The sequence below is a fragment of the Dicentrarchus labrax genome, unplaced genomic scaffold (genome assembly GCF_905237075.1).
Source record: "Dicentrarchus labrax unplaced genomic scaffold, dlabrax2021, whole genome shotgun sequence".
Lineage (NCBI taxonomy): Eukaryota > Metazoa > Chordata > Actinopteri > Moronidae > Dicentrarchus > Dicentrarchus labrax.
In genome coordinates, this window is record NW_026136705.1 from 16446715 (window position 1) to 16467027 (window position 20313).

Consider the following 20313-nt stretch of genomic DNA (forward strand, 5'->3'; position numbering starts at 1 on the left):
CGCGCATTATTATCACTGCCTCAGCTGAAGCGCGCGCGCCGCGGAAAAGTCCAGTTCGGTTTTTCCGCGAAGCTCCAAAAATCTATGAAATGTGTTTGCATGTTCCTCTCTGCAAGCGGGGATGTAGAGGTGGGATTGCGAGGACCGAGAAAGCTGGGGGAACCCACGCGTTCAGCCTCAGAGAAAGTATACGCTTTTCCAAAAGAACTGACGGTGAATCATTTTTTTCTTTTCACATTTGTCACTAACAGGCAGACACTCTGTAGGATTGTGTTCTCGGAGAATAAGCTTTTTTTTTTTTTTCCTGCCCTTTCCTTTTTTTTTTTTTTTTTTGTCACCATTCTGCACGGCAGGCTGAGAGACGGACCGCTCGGACTGTGGGAGCCCTCCCCTCTGCTCGGATCTGCTTTGGTAGGTGCGAATAAAAATGGGCCCGTGTTTGCAAATATGCAGATACATGGAAGGGGAGGGAGGAGGTGTGGGATGAGGGCTGAGGGGGGGAATCATACTTTGTTGAAGTCTGCTGAAAGTTGGGATGTCATCTTCTTATAGGATCAAGTTATAGCAGGGTAGAGCCGGGGCTCTTCTGTGTATCCTCCTCAAATGTGCGACTGCAGACCATATGCTGGTACCGCAGATAGGCTACCGTGCTCATAGATCACCGAGTCCAGACAAAAGACAGCTATTCTGATGTGCTTATACTCTTGAAAGAAAAGAAAAAGGGGCTTTATTAGCTATCCGGTGATTGGATAGACAGTGACAGTGGAGGGGGGGTATTTTACAAGCTGCTCTCGGTGTTTCAAGAACAATCTTCCTTTCTCTTTATTTAATAAGTCGCCGCCAGCGCTGATACGGATCGGCACAACACTGAAGCAAAAAAAAAAAAAAAAAGCCCTATGGTTTATTGTGAATCAGCTGTTAATGATGCGCACTAAACTTGATGCTTCCAGTTAACGAAATGATCAACGCGCATTAGAGTTGGATCATGCTTCCATCTGACAACAGACTCCTTCCTGATCGTCAGCCTGTACAATGGAAACTTTTATTTAATCCTCAAAAACACAGAATATCACAGTTTTCCACATGCTTAAAGAGAGGCGAGGAATTCACCGGCTTTTAATCTGTATGTCATATCCTTATTTTTCTTTAATTTGTTTGTTGTTTTTTTTTGCTTCTCTTGGCATCATTAGAAAGTTGCCAGGTAGGCTACACTAGCTTCCACCGCTCAAACCGGAGATTCACAGTCACCCCCCCCCGTCTGCAATCGACCGGTATCGCAGCTTCCAAGTGCATCCATATGTTTGCGAATAATTTGGAGTCACAGTGTACACGGCGTGCTTGTTTTCTCCCCCTCCTCTTAACTTTTTGTGTGCGCACCGCCTAATTAAGGAGAATAAGACGCAGCAGGTTGCGGACAATGGATGAAGCCTTGAGTCTAATTATTGTCACCGGGCTTTTTTAACTTCCTCTGCGTTTGTGCGTGTCCGTGCGCGCGCGTCGGTCGACAGGAGGTGGGAGGAATAGAGAATGTGGAGCTCACCGTAGACAAGTACAGAGTCCGCAGACAGCGCGTCTGCGGGGTGGATGGGTGGCTGGCGGGGAGGCGTTGTGTGTGTCTGTGTGTGTGTGTGTGTGTGTGTCGCTGCATTTGCATTGTGCATCGCCTGAACTAATGCATTAAGTGTTCTCTAGAGGTGTAGTCAGCTGCTTCAGAGTTCGCGGCGGACCCAATGCCTCATAACCCTGCGGAAAATTATATATATGTATATATATATATATTTTTTTTTCGGACTGCAATTACCTGGCACCTGCGCATGCACTGACGTCAGTGAGGGAAACTTATTCAGGAGTTACTTCAGTGGGCGCCAAGGAGGTTAATTGTCAGGTGAAACTTAATCTGCGATTTCAATAAGCAGGGACAATTTGTTTATTTATATGAAAAAAATAAATGTCATTCAGTGTTAGTTGCTTACTTAAAGAGTCATACCTTGAGTTTATCCTTCACACACATCACAATCCTGGACTAAATGAATTCATGTGTTTCATTGACCTCATAAGTGGTCCTTGCTTGTACTGTGGGGACCCAGTCAATGTGTGATGAATATTTAAGCAGCCGTGATAGAAAAACATCCCAGATTTACTCGTTTTTTCATTATTCTCATGTTTGGATTTTTCTTCTCAGTACGATTAGAGGAAAACAACCCCAAAACAATGGGAAATATAAACACACACTGGGTCTAAATGCTTTCCTCCATTCCTCCATCACCGATTGATCCAATGACTGAGCCATCCAACCATTCATCCATCAGTCAGATGTCACTATACTGTGGACAGACATTCATTTTTATAAACACATCTGGTTTCCTTGCTTCCCAGCTCGACGCTTGGTATACAATCTGGCACCTGAGAAGAAAAGTCATTTTAACAAATGTCTATTTGAGGCAGACTGTTAAAGTTTGGAGCTACTACAAGCCGAGAGCTGCATGTGAAAGTGAAATGAGCTGTTCATGCTCACACAAGTGCCGACAACATCCACCCAGCAGCAGTGTGGCTCTTAGGAAGTGCTCTCCATTTTTATTGCTGTGGATGTACAGTATAATCTATTGAAGTTCTACTTAATTACCAACGATTTCAGATTAAAGGTCTTTGTAAATGTTCTGCACAAAACAAAATAATAGACCTCTGCTTGATTTACAAACACCAGATTTTGCCAATGATTCATACGCTGAACCTCTGACATATTTATTTGGGCCTGTGAACGGTTTTACAATGTTTTGACCAGCTTTGCTTTAGGCATACATATAACACTGACCATATTTGTGCCACATGGCTTAAAGGAAACGTTTTTGGCAAAACACAGTCTTGCCGAGAGTTAGAAGAGAAGATTGATATCACCCATGTGCTAAGTATAGAGCTACCATTAGCAGCTGGCTAAAAGGACTATTTGCTGTTTTACCAAGAGTTACTATTTCCTGGCGAAGACACATGACTTCCTGGAGTCGCACAGGTTGCCTGGCAACTGATCCTGGCTAAGAAATAGCTCATCACATTACGCCCTGATAAACGGCAAATTATTGTTTTTACACTTGTGTTTTTGTAAGGATTAGACAAACAGGATATAACATGTTAATAAGTGAGCTTTAGAGCTGCTGGTTGGATTCTGTTACCTTTGGTCAGAGCCAGGCTAGCAGTTTCCTCCTGTTTCCAGTCTTTATGCTAAGCTAAGCTCACCGTCTCCTGGCTGCAGACTCACATTTAGCATTCAGACATTGATATTCTCAATTAAGTCTCTGTAGGAAAGCGAATAAACATATTTCTCTTAATGTTGAACTTCACTTTAATTTGACTGTCTGGCTCAGGTCACTGATACTGAGCCACAAGTTTAATGCAAATCATAAGATGTAAACAAACCTGTACACAGGGTGGAGGAAAACTATTTTCAGCCAGCATGGTCAACAATAGGGAGACAGCAAAAACAGTATTTCTCTGAAAGGATCAATACAGTATTCTGTAGAGCTGAAGTATCTGGATAGAAACACCACATTTCACACTCACATGACACTCTATGAACCCACATGAACCCAGACCCAATTATAAGCTATTAGTTCATTAAGCACACAAATTAATGCCCATATATCATGTATCAACCTATGTGACTACATTCAAAGAATATAATTTCAAATTCCCTGCCTCTGCAGATCAGCTGTTGTTGATAAAGTTACTGAGCCGACACCACTCAGCTGATTCAACAAAACAGGCTCAAATTAATGTGAAGTTGTTGTGTCTTTACTGAATGAACAGCAACATTTCTAATCACACCAAGAACATTATGTTATACCTCCTCAGGCTAGTCAACATTCTGTTGGCTAAACTAAATGATTTATTGACCGATTGAACGTCAGTAATATTCCAGCGCTCAGATTTACTTCCCTTAAAGTGTAAAAAAATCAACAAAACAGATTCAGTTTTGCCTACAATGCAGATCAGGCATCAAAGAAACAGTTCAAAAGTCCCACTGACACACAGTGACCATTCCTGCTGCAGTTCTGAATTTACCGAAACAAGAGCCCACCAATTATTTTTGTGGATGCTTCGATTGCAGGTTCACGGCTGAGCTCATTGGTCGATCTGAGAAAGGCTTCACACACGTTGTTGTTGGACCGTATTGATCATTTGGACCATTTATATCCAGATCTTTATCTCCGTCCCCTAATCCTCTGCAGCATGTTGTGTGCAGATAGATTAACAAAAAACAAGACAGACTCAGCGAAATATCAGGGATAGCTGGTGTTTTTACATATATTTTTGTGTTGAGACAATGTATGACTGTAGTGCTCCTGTCAGGCCAATTCACAGAATCCTGAGATGTGAGGCCTTAATATGAACAGCAGTATTAAGTCTATAAGATCATGGGGAATTGAATAAACATGCTTAAAGGACAGAACATCATCAAATATCTCGTTTCAACAGTAGAGTTGAAGCTCTCGGCAGCAGAGGCAGTTGTGGTTTAGGAGACAGTTCACATAAGGACATAAACCTCTTTTTGTAACTGATGTGGTGAAGAGATCTGAAGAGCCATGATGCTGGAAGTCCAAGAGGGTGATTAGCCAAAGACTGTACGCCATGCTCAGGGTTGATGGTGATGGAAAGCACAGGGGGATGAGTGTGAGGCTAAAATAGATGCCCCTGCTTTCATTTATTACACAGTGTGGTAGACACTGCAAAGCAATGACCGTGGTGTGGTTGGCTGCAGTCTCAACACGACCTGTAAACATGTAAAATACAAATCTGTGTACGTGTTTGTCAGACGGGTTTGGCGAAGTTTATTTTTTTAGGTAACAAAATGTTGTTGATGTGTAGAAACTAAAGCATACCACACATTCTTATACAGTCACCGTCTAACTATGAGTATGAATAAAATTATTAAAATTAGTTGATTCATTTCTGTTTTACAAATAATATAATAGCTGTCCAGTATGTAACATATAGGAGGATCTATTGGCAGTATTTATAGGTACGTTGTCATTAGTGAAATCACCTGAAAATAACCACCTTAGAACAGTGGTTCTGAAACTTATTTCATTAATGTACCCACAATTTTTCCAGCCAAGTACCCCCTTGACCAGCACACACAATTTGGTAGGAAAAAAGCCTATATAAAGAGATACAATACAGTGCTGCACCACTGATTTATAAAAAAAAACCCAACAACACTCAATGCTTCATTTCAAATGTTTAGAATCCATCTCTTATTCCATGGCAAACCATTTTTTTTGTCATCATGCAATAACACTAAAACGACAGTTTAGTTGCATTGAACTGCTTCTTTTTGGGCTTGTGCTTCACTGAGGACCTTTGTGATTCTCTGTGGCAGTGAGTCTGCAGTGACCAGACTCTTTTCCGAAAGTTTTACTGTAGTTGACAGTTTACAGCAGTTAATTATTGAATTTAAAATAGAATACTGAATATAAAATGTGGTTTATAAACTTATTTCTATAATTTATTGAATGTATCATTATTTTAGGAATTATGCATAACTGATATTTTTAAAATTAACATAAAAAAAGTTAAGTACCCCCTGTAGTACTCCAGAGTAACCCTAGGGGTATGCGTACCCCCATTTGAGAAGTTGCCACAGAATGAGCTGTTTATATCTGCAGAGGGAGTGGCTCCTCTACAGTAGCCCAGAACGGACAAACTAAACAATGGCTCTGGATAGGACCTTTCGCGTTTTTCAGGGCCACCATAAGGACCACGCTTCGGAGGCGAGCAGTTATTCACTTAGTTGCAATTGCAACTAGGTGTTATCCCATTTTTCAAACTCAAAGCCAGGCTTGTCACACTGATGTGTTGAGCTACAATGCTGATTAAACTTGTGCTTACCTAAAAATCCCAGTCATTTCTCAAACAATCAATATTTTACTGAAGAAACCAAAAGAGTTGGTGTGTGTGTGTGTGTGTGTGTCACTGCACTATCGTCATGCACAGTAGGTGTTGCTGGAATTGACGCAAAGCAAGACGTTTTTAAAAGCCACTGGTGTCATCAGCAGGTCAGCTGTTGTGAGGAATTATTATGTTACAGCTGATCAGTGATCAGTGAAGTGATATTTTTGAAGCTGTTTGCATGAGCCATGACTGCCAACTTTGTCACTTTGTAGCCGACTTGAGAACTCATTTATTTTAGCTATTGATAATACGCCAGTTCATTAATTATGTGGAATACTGAAGTCTTTTAGCACATTTACTGTATTTAGAGCATTGATGAAGCAGTTGGATCAGAGCTGGATAGTCTCCCAGGCCATGATTAATCAAGAAATGATGTTGTTGTACAAGCAGATACCCAGATTTCCTTTTGCAGATGCAGCTCAATTGAGACAATGTGACATCCAGATCTTACTGTAAAACCACCTTTAACAACATTAAAGTATTCCTAACTGACCTCTAAATACATAATTTTCCAGGTCCAATACTCCATAATACCACAAAAAACACCATGCATCACTCTGATGATTTGCAGCGCTGTTATGCGTTCAACCACATCATCTAAGCAGTGATGCAGTTAGTTTGAGATGCTTTTGGGAAACCGGACCCTGGTCAGTGCTGTAGTAGGAGAAACTGAAACTATAGGGCCGAGGGGCTCCGGAGCTGGCTCTGGTTCGCTGGCGCCACATCCCCCTGAGCTAGTGAGAATGTGGGGGCTGTGCTCTTGCCTTTGAAGCTTTACCTCCCACTAATTCTGGCCTTCCAATTTCCACACACTGCACAGACACCCCCCCTCCATCCTCTTCCCCTCCCTTTCCCTTTGTTTCCCTTATAAGGACTGGCCCGGCCATTTCCTCAGCTTTTCTGTGGGAGGTGGTAGGCTTGTTTGTGAACACGGACAGGTCAGGAGAATAGCAGCATAGTTTTTCTTTTCATAGATGAGCAGTCACAGGAATCTTACTCTAAAAGCCGTGTGGATGCATGCATCTCTGACCACTGGGGAGTCTCCCATTACAAGCCTAGTAAACCCTCTTCATGAGCCCCCACCACTCGGTTTGATCTAATATTTAGCCAAATTATATTGCTCTACAGGTTCGGTCTTTAAAAACTGATAGAATAGAAAATAATTACTGGACAAATAGTTGATTGACACCAACAAATTATAGCAATCAAAAGAAATCCAAAGTCAGTGAGAGGAAAATCAACCTCCTTTGTTCTGTCTCTGGGATTTTGGCTACATTTTCAGCAGCTTCTCAGATTGGCGTGTGCGAAAGTCTAATAAGGGACAAACATTTATTTTTTCACATATTGTATCGCAAGGTTATTCATTCAGATCAATGAGCATGTAATTGTCCGTCAATATATATTCTTAAATGAATAAACTGCAGTCCGGGCAATGCAATATATTTATTTGATCCATTTGGACTCTAAAAATGGATTTCACAAATGGCAAACTTAAAAATAGAAAACAATCAGAAGGACAGAAACAGAAATAACCTAACACACACCAATAGATACAACAGATTGATAGGTCAAAGAGGTCTTACGAGAGTTCACCTGGGGACCATTTCCAAGCAAGTAATAAACTAAGGGATTACTTTTCTGTAGGAGAGCCAACACCTCTGTAATTACAGCAAAAACTGTGTGTGAAAATGTTGCTCACAAAACTACATTTATATGTAGCATAAAGTGTGAAACTTGTGTATACCTGTAGCTGGAGTTGGAGTCCTATTTGAGTATTTTAGTTGAGAATATAAAACACCCTTACTTACAATACTGTTTAGTTTACCAAAGCAGTTTTTTGCCCTCAATACAACACAATTGATTTGATTTTCTTTGACTTAAATTGCAAGATTAGGCTCCCAACCTCTTAATTTCTTTTCTGTGTCAGCCAGTCAGAGGTTGAGGAGCTCCAGGGAAGCAGGTGTTGCGTCACTGGTCAGCAGTCTGGTTTGCAGATTGATGTGTGAAGAATGAGAGGGAGAATGAAAGTTTTAGATTTTCTTTGGCTGAATTTTAATTGAATATATCTTGGTCACGGTTTCTAGGGCTATAAATTCAAATGTGAAGTGGCCCCTGTCTGTGTCTCATTTTGTATAACTAATTTCTACGCTAGGCGGTGAGCATAACTAACTCTTATTGTATCAAAGTACTACAGTTCCTAAATACAAGTATTGAATACCAGGTATTGTTTGTCACTTCAGACTTAGTGACAAACAACATTCATTTCAGTATTTAGCTTATTAGTTTGCATAACTTTAAAGTATTCAACATTATTATATGTATTGTTATATTCATATTTATTAATTATGTGCATATCTTTCAGCATTGATTATGATTATGGTTTGTTAATTCGCTCTTTCGTCTCTGATCTTGTTTTTTTTTCTTCATGTATCTGAACTTAATATCTTAATATAAAGTGGCTATAACTGACTTTTTACAATGACAACATATAAAACCATGTGAAAGGGGTCACTCTCACTGCTCTCATAGCGTCCTTTTCGGCGACACAAGACAGCTCCTTTCAGTGAGAAAGCTCAAAAAACCCACCGTACACTACCTGCTCAGCAACGAACAGCAGACAGACACAACTAGTTGGTGAACACAGTGGAACATCTTGCAACTAAAGAGACAGCAGTTGGTAGAGACCAAAAAAAGAGTGAATACTGGAACATGTTGCTCTGTAACTGCTGATTATTGCAGGTTTAAGATTCTATGTTTCAGTTCTTCTTGCATTTGCACAAGTTGACTAACAACTTGTGTGTTTTGGTGACATGATCATTGAGTATTAATTTACCTCTCTCCTCTCCCTGTGTAAAGTTTCCAGATGGCCCATGGAAGAACGTGGATGAGGGCTGAGCTGTAGTGCGGGCAGAAGGCTCTGGGGCCTGCCTGTTGTCGGCTGGCTGATTGGTTCATTGAGGTGAGGCACTACTCTCACCGGGGCACAGAACGGACCGAGAAGAGGTCTTTGCTCCCCCTCCTCACTCACCCCTGCCCCCTTTCCACCCTCACCCCCAACCTAGGCACGTACGCTCTGGACCATGTCTAGCGGGCTGTCGGAGGGGGGCCGGACAGAGGACCAGGAGCGGAGTAGCTGCAAACAGGACTCTCCTGTTATAGAGCGCAGGAACCGCAGTGGCATCATCAGTGAGCCCCTCAGTAAGAGCCTTAAGAACTCCCGTACCCTCTCCCAGTATACAGCAGTCCCCTCTGCCAACACCAATGGACACACGAACAACAGTGAGACTAAGGGCCACTCGGCCAAGCCTCAGCCACCCCCGCAGCCGCAGCCCACTGTCTCAGCACTGACAGCAGCCAAGTTGGACCGGACCCTAGAACAGGTTCTGGAGGGACAGAATGGCCTGCTGCACTTTGCCCAGGCAGCAGCACTATTAAAGCGGGCCGGTATGGAGCACATGCTCCTGCCTGGGGGCATGGGAGTGGGAGTTGGCGGTGGAGATGCAGGCTCGGGGGCTAGCGACTTGGAGGGTACGTCTGTCACGGATGCCGTAGGTGGTCCTGTTGACTTCCCATATGGAGTAGGGGGTGGTTTCCCCTTCAACCCGGGGCTTTTCATCATGACGCCGGCTGGAGTGTTTCTGGCGGACAGCGCGCTACACATGGCCGGCCTGGCCGAGTACCCGGCGCAAAGCGAGCTGGCCTCTGCTATCAACTCCGGTAAAAAGAAGCGAAAACGTTGCGGCATGTGCCCACCTTGCCGACGGCGGATTAACTGCGAGCAATGCAGCAGCTGCCGAAATCGCAAAACAGGCCACCAGATCTGCAAGTTTCGCAAATGTGAGGAACTGAAGAAGAAGCCCTCTGCTGCTCTGGAGGTAAGAGGGTGGTGGTAATGATGTGTCATTGCTATGTTGTTTATTCTTTAGACTTCCCCAAAAAATAAGCTTAAAGGGATTTGATTAGACAAAGAGTTACTACAAAGCTTAAGTGCAGTGAGAGAAATTTGGGCACGTTAACCATTACCTCTAAGTGTGAAACCAGAGTAATAAGCCATAAGTTTGTCTTTTTGGGATCTAAAATGTGGCTTGCAAAACTGTAAAAAAAAATACTAGAAAGGTCTGCAGACATCACAAACAAATTTCTGCTTTCACATCTGACAGCACAGAGAAGATCTTTTGCTTCGTTCCTCAGTATCATTCCCCCTTTAAGGGAAATAGTACAGGGGGCCTTTTTGGTGGGCTGATGGCTCCAAAAGCACAAAAATGACAGGTGGTGAGGAGTGCAGTGGGTATGTGCAGGGTAATCATGCACCATAGGGTCCCTTTAATCTGTCCACCAGAGCCATGCAATCACCCAGTCTTTCAGTTGGAAGACGTATGCCCTTCAGTTGAGCATTTGTGTCTGGTTACATGTACATCTTCCTTGTCCTTGCTTGTGCATATGCTGTAATCGTAAAGTAATGTAAAAATGTGTGTGGAGGCAGTGTGCCAGTTATTGTGAATATGTGTACTGTATGTGTTTGTGTGTAAGTGTACATACGTGGGTATGTTTGCGTACGTGTGTGCATGTATCAAGGTCCATCTGGCCACAGAGCTGTCATCTGGAGCACCAGGTGTCAGTGTGGCACATGCCCCCCCCCTTTGCTGCCGCTGTCCTTCTCTCCGGTGACACTCCTGCTCATCTAAATGGCCCTCCAAACTTCCTGTCTGTTACCTCCATCACACTCAGTGGCCTAACCTACCCCGGCTGTGATGACAGAGCAACCAATCATGAAATCAATTCCAGCAGATGTTCCATCTCAAAGGAAATAAACTTTTGTGATCAATAGGTAATAGTGTCACTTTGGCATTACATAATAAATTGATAAATATGTAACACAGTGTGAACATAAACCAGCGGAGAGGCCTCTGGTCTAATTGACACAAACTGGATCTGTGCTTCAAACTGCTAATGGCTTTACTTCTTTCTCTTTCTGATGTTGATTGAGGGTGACAGCTTGGCCCCTAGTTTGTAGGCTGAAATGTTAGTTGTTCAATCCCCATGTGCTGACTTTGGCCATCCACAATGAAATGCTCCTTAAAGGGATAGTTGTTTTTTTTGAGAATTGAGTGATACAAAGAGTAAAGTGTGACGGCACTGTAAGATTAGCTTAGCTCTGCAACGTGTAACGTCATGTGTTTTGCATGTTTTAGCCCATTTACTGTTCAATGTGGGTAGTATATATGATGTACTGAGAATTTTGGAAAACATACAGTGTTTGCGTTTTTAATCACCTCGGAAAACGCTTCTATGTGTCAATGGGAAACTTTTGTTTACTTGTTTTTCATTTTGAGGACTTGTTGGCTTGTGGTAGCTGATCATGTCTGGTTTAATAGTTGTTAGAATTATGTTGTTGCTGAGTTGGTGGGAAAAGCAAACAACAATAATCGGTACTTTGACTTTGTGTTCATACCTACAATGTTTATACCATACATAAAGTTGCAGGATGACAACCGCTCCACACGGCTGAATCTTTGCTAAGGTGCTGGCAGCGTCAATGTGTCCAAACTGAAAGTAAAGATTTCTGCACACTTAGATCCGTGCATTATATCACTTCTATCTGACCTTCATCAGAGCTTACAAAATATACCGTAGATAAACTAATAGAAAACAATGGCAGGCTGGACCGCAGAGAAAAACCCATTCAGAACATTTTTAAAAAATTCAAAGAATTGTGGCGTTGACCTGTGATATTGTGAAACTGAGGGATTCAAATACTGGTAGTCACAGACCGTTGTGACATAAAAAAAACGGACTTTCTCAACAATCAGACTGATGTGTCTGAATATCAGCATGTTGTGTTTCAGTGTTGTATTGTTCAGTTGCAAATTAATGAGAGGCTTCATTTGTCTCTGTTGATGATTCACCAAAATGGTGAAATGTGTCAGCTTGCTATGTAGGTGGTACGACTCAATGTCTGCAACAGAAAGGAATTTAATTTTAATTTATGATTTGCAATTGATGTTGTCATGGCAGTTAGCCTAATACCAGTCGTTCACACCAGTGATGCCAAACCCAAGGGGGCTTGAATATTCATGAATGTTGATGTTGATATAGGTCATCATGCTGCTCATAACGTCACAGTCTGCTGATACTGCCAGTGGCCACCTCATATGAAAGAAACTCCAGGGTACCATAAACCTGCCAAAACTCCAAGAACCAAGTATAATAGCAGTCTGATTATTGATGTTACTAATTGTATGTACTGAAATTACCTTGCACACATTTTCCTCTAATTTTTTAACATGTCTGTCAAGCAATTTCCCTTATTCAGACCAGAAATGAGAAGGCTAATCTCTGCTTGCAACTTAATATACTTGTACAGTATGACAATATTAGATGAATCAATATTATTAAAGGATATCAGTGTTTTTAAACGTTTTAGCTTGTTGTGCTGGCAACACTTCTCTATTACATCTTTCCCGATTGTGTCTGCACATTAGTGTAGGCAGCAGTGTCGAAAAGCAGCTTTAAAACTTAAACATTGCCATAACTGGTCCATCAGACATCAGAGTCAACATGACGTTTTAATGTGTTTCACTGAAATGTGGATTATGTTACACTAAAGTTGTTCCATTCATCAAATAGAAATGGATGTGAATACATTAATGGTCAGAGTCTCATTAATTGCCAAAACAACAAGTGCATTGTAGGCGTGCAACAGATGAAATGTGAATAAAAACTCAGTGTATATATTAGAGAGCTGCAAGTTTCTTCAGTGTCACAGCTGAAATGAAGGTCGTAAGCATGAGATTACAATGGGAAAGGCAAGAAACATTCTTGCCAAAGTATGTAGCCCCTGTACATCTACCCACTCAGAAAACTTGAGTCAAACCATAACCTCAATCACCTGACAGCCCACCACATGAAAAAAATCTTTGTGGCAAGGTAATCCCTGTAATATTCCTCTGATGTCGCCTTATAAACCTAATGGTCTTATTCATGTGCTGTATCGTGCTGTGTATTTCAGACATCTTTGTTATAAGATGCAGTTAATTTTGACACTAAGTTTGTTTTTTGAAAAATGACTTGAATGACATGAATGCATTGCAACACAACAAAAATAACCCCAAAAATATAGAATACGCCTGGACAGTAAATGGGATTTAACTCAAAATGAGACCAGTATTCTCTTTACTTATTTGCCCCAAACATGATTTGCTACAGTACCACAGTAGCGACTCCCCCACCCCCCATACAGAGCTCTGACAGTAGTACAACATTTTTTATTTGCCCTGCTTTTTATTTGTCCTCATGCACTCATACATTTCCCATTAGCAGTCTAGTAGTTGTCTCAAATGGCTTTGTTATTAAGTCAACAGCTCTTGTTCAGCAGGTGATTAGATCAGAGAATACAGCCTGGGCCGCACTGTCAGTGAGCGTGATGTCATCAGTACTAGCTAAATGTCAGAGGATGAGATTCATGGAGGATGTGCTGCATCAGGAGAGTCAGCAGTAAATCCAAAATGTCAATAATGAGTAGATGACGTAATACTGTCAATTACTGTATGTATTTTCATTGTCCTTAAACAAGGCTTCTGTAAGAGAAATTCCTGCTTCCCCTTTACGCCTTTAATGCATAGCGGCTTTGGCAGCACCTGTGTCAGAAGAGAAGATCGTCCTGCTTTCAGAGTCCACAGTGAACTGCAGTGAGCCTCAGCTGTAGCTCAAACAGCCCCTGAGTGTCACATTCCCCTCCAATCAAAGACAGAGCGGCACATCCCTGTCTGCTGTTACACTCAGTGTGCAGTCTCTGAAGGGGCATGACGTCTTATTTAACATGTGTCTTGCGGTCAATTTGTCAGATGGTTTTGACTGCTTTCCAGCGCGTCTTGAGTGCGCGTACACACGCAGACACACACACACACACACACACAGGAGCAAAAAAGACTGGATGAAATATCTCTGCTCTGTTTTACTGCATTGAAGGTTATGTTTGTGTGTTTGCACGAGCCCATGAGCGTATACGCGTTGGTACACAAGTGCAGTCCAGCAGCAGTGTGCTTATTTTAAGGGTGTTGACGGTTTCCATTGAAAGCTCATGGCAGCTCAAAGAGGAGCGTAAAATTGGCAAGTGAGGGGGAGTTAGCATGCTGAGGCCTTTGCCACCTCATAGCTCACTGGCTGAAGATGTCTGGATTTATTCTGGGAATGCTACATTTGAGAGAAATAAGTGGGAAGGCAGTTCCTTTCTGCTCTATGTCTGAATACCCTCCAGTGGTGTCAGTCTCAGCGATGCTGTTCAACACCGAGAGAAAGAAGGAGAGCCAGGGTTAGGAAGTTGTAGTGTACCTTGTTTTTACTTGTATGTCACTGTACGTTCAAGATGTACTGTAACGGTGGGTGGGTTGAAAATAGCTAAGACAGGAGCTGAGTTTTCGTCTTTGTCTACTTGACTGATATATTTTGTAAAGAAAGTCATTGGTTGTGTCAAAGGCTGTGCTTTTTTGTCATCAGACACAGCTCCCACCTGAACATACTAGTGTTGTCCTTTGGGGGCCACTTTGCTGGTATCAGACGTTGATATGGGAGTAGCGTATTCCCTCACGGTCTCTGCTGCCTCCCAGACACCATACACCAAACAGCCAGGACAGAAGAGGCTCATGCAAACTGACAGGCATGCAGACTGACACCGAGACACATGGATGTGTGGGCAAGTTGCTGGGCAGACAGAGGGACAAGTTGGAGTGGATAGAGGAGGCTAAGGAAGACAGAAAGAGAGAGAAGGCGGTGAGGCAGCCAAGGTGTCATGCTGTAGACTGACATCTGGATTAAGCAAACGGCCCTTGACTCAAAGAGAGACAGATATCAGGTTCTAGTCCACCCAGTAAGAGCTGATTTGGTAATGTGCAGGTCAAAAGGTGTCTAGGTGTCTATAAAACTTCAGACATCTATGTTACATCCAGTATAGCAACGTTTAAGTGGCTGCATTTCAATGTGTACAGTAATTTAAATGCTGTTAAAACAACCATTGTATGCATTGTATTATACTGTATGCTTTCCTCTTTACCTGTGATTATTGGGCATCAGTTTGATTTGATTTGATTTGATTTGATTTGATTAGATTCAATTCGAATTTATAAATTTTATTTGTCCCCAAGTAGGCATTGTACTGCAGCAAACATTACAATGCATAACAAAACATAAATTGTTTTCTTTTGCTGTTCTGTCTACAAGGACATAAGGGATGTACTTTATAGTAAAATGTTCATTTATGATGATTTCTTTGGGCTGGATGATTATGAAACACTTGAATTGTGCTTCACTTTCTTGTAGTGAACTTTTTGTGCCAAGCTTGGAAGAGAAGCCGAGCTCTATAATAATCTGTACTCTGTACTGTAATTTTGTAATGAAATGAAATGTTTGATCACAACTGTATTTTTTGTGTCTTGTAATTGAGCACTTTGTGTGCAGGACACAAAAATCAAATCAAGTCATACAGAAGCATACAGAAACATACAGAAGTTGGCGTGAACATGTGGCTTACAGCAATGCACAGTGAGTTGTTTCATCATCATCACCATCAAGGGTTAATGAACAAGATCATTAGTTTTTGGACTTGGATAAGCATGCCAACATCCCCAGCATCATCTCTGGCATATTTACAACTAGTGCTGCAAAGACTAGTTGATCGACAAAAAAATAACTGGCAACTATTTTTAAAATCAATTAATAATTTCAATAATTTTCTGTTTTCTGGTTCCAGCTTCTCAAATGTGACGATTTACTGTTTCTCTTTGACACATATGGCAGAATATTCAATATCTTTTGGACAAAACAAGCAAATTTAAGACATCCCTGTGGCATCTGAGGAAATAAAATTTTCACTAGTATTTAACAGTTCATGGACAAAATGATTCCTCAATAAAGAAAATAATTGTTAGTTGCAGCCCTATTTCCACCAGTGAACCTGGCTTTTATAATTAACTAAATACAGGACTTATGGGTTGACCTAATAGATCAGGTTGTGTGTGTTCATGCTCCTGTCCTGGCTATGAGATATACTGTATGTATCGGTACCAATCATATTAATAGATTTACATACGAATAACATTTGCCTTTTGCCATTCAGCCAGAAAATCAGTGAGTGTTTATGCCAGCTTGAGGTCAATGGTGTTTTGATTCAGTTGTTTTAAAAGTTTTCTTTTCTGCTCCTTGTGAACAGCAGACAGTGTTACATCCCACATGCTCTCCTGCATGTGGAAATGCTCTGTGTTCATTTTGTCAGTTTGTATGTGTTTTTTTTTTTTTTTGCCTTGTGGGTGTCCATAAGGGAATTCTCACAATTGTCGATGATGAAGCCATGAAAACAATAACCAGAACGCTCTGCGGTGCCCTTTCAATAAGTAAAACCAAACAAACGTGATGTACTCTGGTAGCTCATTTAAGAAGCAGTTAGTCTGACAAAATAAACGATGCTTCCTTTTTCTACTTTTGCGGTATGTTACACAAATTGTTTGTGCTATGCTAAGACAAATGTGCTCGCCTTGTTTGGAAAAAAAAAAACATCCATCGATTTAAGTGATTGGCCACTTTACACCCACAGATCCCATCTGTTTGAACCTGCAATCAGCGTTGGTGAAGGAAGGGTTTTTCTATTCCTGAACTGCTGCCATTTTTCCATTGATTGCTCATGTTTGATAATGAGAAAAAACAGCATTTACGGTTCAGTCGAGGGATGTGTTGTTTTTCTTCCCACACATTACGTCATGGTCACTCCAGCCCTAACCAGGTTTTTGACATCTGTGGCAGCGCCAGATGTTGCTGTCCTCTGACTGTCTTCTTGACAGCTGAGTGCTGCTGCAAAAAGGTCATCACAGAGATGGATGACGGGCTAACGATACTTAACACACAGACCATGAAGTAATGTGTGCAATGTGTTGGCTGTTAACCTCCAGGTTTGTGGTTCTTAATAATTATTAATTTGAGCCAAAAACAATCTCTTAAATACACATAATGTACCGTGTATACCACTGAAATGACAGTTTTTCTATTTATAAGAAAGTTTAGGTGATTTAAAAAAACTAGCAGCACCAGAAACATACTTTCAATCCAGACCTACATCCATTAAACAGCATTTGCTCCATCTTTGAGAAATTGATATGAAGTTGAGAGCTTGATGTGAACTGGCACATGCATATGTGGGCTATGAACCGCACCGTGGTATTCAGTGTCTCTGCTGTCAAATTATTCCTGATTGAGTCAATTCAACAAATAAAGCACAGTGTGGGCTATATTTGGTTGAGATCACCAGAGTAATTACCTTGTTTGAAGCCTTTTTACCCGAGCAAAAATGTTTCATTTTTGTCAGCAGGAGTTAACTTTCAAAATAAAAATAAATGAAACCTGTGGAGCACGAACCCTGCCGTCACTCAGTGTCATGTATGAACAATAGCATTCAAAAGAACACTGTACTGCTGAGTCAAGGGTAGAGGAATGGTTTAAGTGGGCCTGAAAAGTAATTAGGGCTGGTATTGTTTTTGGTTTCAAACAAACTTCCCTGAACTAATGGGCCATTTGCCTCCGAGTTGCCTTTGTTGAAAAACTCATAATTCCACTGCTGTGCAAGAGAGCTGGGCAACAAGCGCACAAAATAAGTCTGATTATGTTCAGGTGACACATAATTTTTTCATTCGAATTTGGAAACTTTTTAATGTCTTCAGAAGACATATTTTCAAATATGGAAATGGGAATAGAGTATGACACTTACATGCAACACATCTTATGTTTCTTTTTTCATTAGATAGGTGTGATTGTATGTATGGGTGTGTGTATTTGTGTTTGCACTCACAGCATGTATGATTCCTTATTAAACCTTCTGCTGTCGAGTACTGATGGAAAAGGGAATCTGAATCCATCGTGTATAAGAATTTTATTTTAACAGTCTCACTGTTTGGTGTGATTTCGGGGGTGTATTGTGAGTGTCGGTTAACGTGCCACTGTGTGTGGAGGTGTGTGACTGTACTTGAATACATATTGGTTCGGTGTGAGAGTGTGTGTGGGTGCATAAATGTTTGCCGAGCTCCTCCTGCCTCGCTCCAGGCAGAGCTGGCTAACGGAAGAATCCGTGCTGCAGAATCGAGTTGCACTTTGCAGGACGCCAGACGTGCTGCAGCTCCAGGGACCCGAGCGGCTCTCTATCTCCTGACTGGCAGGCCGCTGCTGAGCCCTGCAGCTGCATGCATGTGTGCAACTCCAGCTCAGTGCAATCAGACACACAGATAACCACAGTGAGAGAGGGGTGAGGGAGGGAAAGCAGCATAATCATCGGTGATGGTGTGGGAGAGCAGTGCGTGTGGTGGCTAAATAATAAATGTGGCATATCGGGTTTTGTGTGAAGCCAGGCTGAAGCCCGCTCCTGTGGTGGTGCTGAGGGGAGAGGGGAGGATGTAGAGATTTCACACATACTACTCGTCCAGGGATAAAGAGTGAAATAGAAGTTTAGCTGTTTAATCGATTAGTGTTCGACATTAATCATTTAAGTCATGTTAACTAAAAATACTACTAGTTCCACCTTCTTAAATTTAAGGTTCCACCTTCTTAAATTTAAGGTTCCACCTTCTTAATATCTTTGTATTTTGGACTGGTTGGACAACATCTGAGGCAATTTGAAGACTCCACCTTGAGCTCTGATGACTTAGAAAAAAACTAAAAACAAGCAATATATTTATTGATAATGAAACCAGTCATTAGTTGCAACCCTAAACGGAAGAAACATCAGAGAATGTCAGAACAGGAAGGCAACAACAAGCTCGCCTCTTAGTGAAGTAATAGATTTGGCATTATATTTGCAAAAAACGTGCTGTTTTTCATTAACAACTCCAACCTCCTCTTCCATCTCTCCTCCCCTCTCCTCCCCTCCCTCCTTGTCTTCTGTTTCTCCAAGAAGGTGATGCTTCCTACAGGAGCAGCGTTCCGGTGGTTCCAGTAGGACTCCTCTTCTCCCTACCCAAAGCTCTGCCATCAAGTGCAATGCCAACTCCTGGATTGTCTCCGGAACAGACACTGGCTAATAAACAAACAAGCAACAAATAAAATTATAGAAAACAACAACAAAAAAACAACAACAAAACACAAGAACAAAAAAAAAACAAAAAAAACCCACAACAAACAAAAAACAAACAAACAAAAAACAATCGGGTAATGGATGCACCTACTTATTCCTTGAACCAAAAATGAAGCGTAAAGAAAAGCATCTATGGCAATTTTCATTCCCTTTTCTATGTTTCCATTTTGGTACCTTTTGTCCTTTTTCCAGCAGGTTTTTTTCTGTCGCTTAAACATGGAACTGTTCATTGCCAGAAACAGAAATGGCGGACTGAGTGTGGACAATCAACTAATTTCTGTGTTTGGTGTTAATGTTGTTCATGTGTGGAAAGATACAGTACTTGTGTAGAGAATGTAAATTTACAGCTATATTTCAAAACTAGTGGCTAATGGCAAACATTATTGTAATTCTTCACCATTATGTTACTTAAACCCTTGTCTATTTTATGATTCATTTTGTTGAAGAGTACAGTTTTCAGACAGATCAGTGGTTGTCTTTGAAAGACAAAGAAAATGTTTGCAATTGTGACGCGGTGGATTTTGGATTTAAACGAAACTGAAAAAGTCATGTTATTGGGCAGATCTCCAGAGACTCTTCACTGGGTTGAAGATGCTGTTCGCCAGAGCCGTCACTACTGTAATCTCCTCAATCAGCCCTCCTCTGCATTTCCAAACTTTTCCTTTAGTGAAACTGGCAGCCTTATGTTACTGTGGCCCTACTGAGCATGTGCCAATACTGCTCAGGGCAATAGCATTAAGAGACAGCACTTGCTCTGAGTCTACCCTACTGAACGCACTGAGACTAGATTACATTTTTTTTATTTGTTTGTTTATTTGTTATATTTTCATGATTTTGTTATGTTGCTGGGTAGCTACAGCTTTTAAAAATAACCAATCTTTGTATTGTTTAGAAAATTGGACTGGTTTTGTGAATAAAAAGGAATGCATGTATTCGTGTCAAAATTTACAATTCTGATGTTTGTCTACTTGTCTATTTGCATGTTTTTTAAAAAACAGCTGATTTGACAAAACAAAAACTTTAAGTATAAATTTTCCATGAACTGAAGAAAATGCTCCCTTTTCTATTATAATTGGACAGTGTGGGGAAATTCTCAAAGATTCTGACGCAAGCAGAGCTAAGTATTAAAAGTAAATCAGGCGGTGTTATGGATCACCATGATGTCCTTGGTTTGATTGAGATATTTCTCTCACTTCCTATGTAATATCTTTCTAGAGTGGAATGACTTCTGGAGCCTTGCTATGCTAAAATGTAACCAAAGT

General features: G+C 41.3%; 1 protein-coding gene across 3 annotated transcripts; it reads left to right on the plus strand.

Moving 5' to 3' along the window:
- On the plus strand, positions 1 to 20002 carry cxxc5a (CXXC finger protein 5a). Of its 3 annotated transcripts, none has more exons than XM_051401195.1 (3): positions 1 to 415; positions 8803 to 9821; positions 18872 to 20002. In XM_051401195.1, the coding sequence occupies exons 2-3, from the start codon at positions 9027 to 9029 to the stop codon at positions 18914 to 18916; spliced, it is 840 nt and encodes a 279-aa protein (XP_051257155.1). In that variant the 5' UTR covers positions 1 to 415; positions 8803 to 9026; the 3' UTR covers positions 18917 to 20002. The 3 variants fall into 3 exon arrangements, with proteins under 3 accessions (XP_051257155.1, XP_051257154.1, XP_051257156.1); XM_051401194.1 differs by having other exon boundaries at positions 1 to 411; XM_051401196.1 differs by having other exon boundaries at positions 3 to 411; positions 18875 to 20002.
- The last annotated feature ends 311 nt before the right edge of the window (positions 20003 to 20313 follow it).

Excerpts from the sequence above, each read along its gene's own strand:
- cxxc5a (XM_051401195.1), top strand. The coding sequence starts at position 9,027 with ATGTCTAGCGGGCTGTCGGAGGGGGGCCGGACAGAGGACCAGGAGCGG. Across the intron at positions 9,822-18,871 it reads AGCCCTCTGCTGCTCTGGAG|AAGGTGATGCTTCCTACAGG; the intron begins GTAAGAGGGTGG and ends TGTTTCTCCAAG.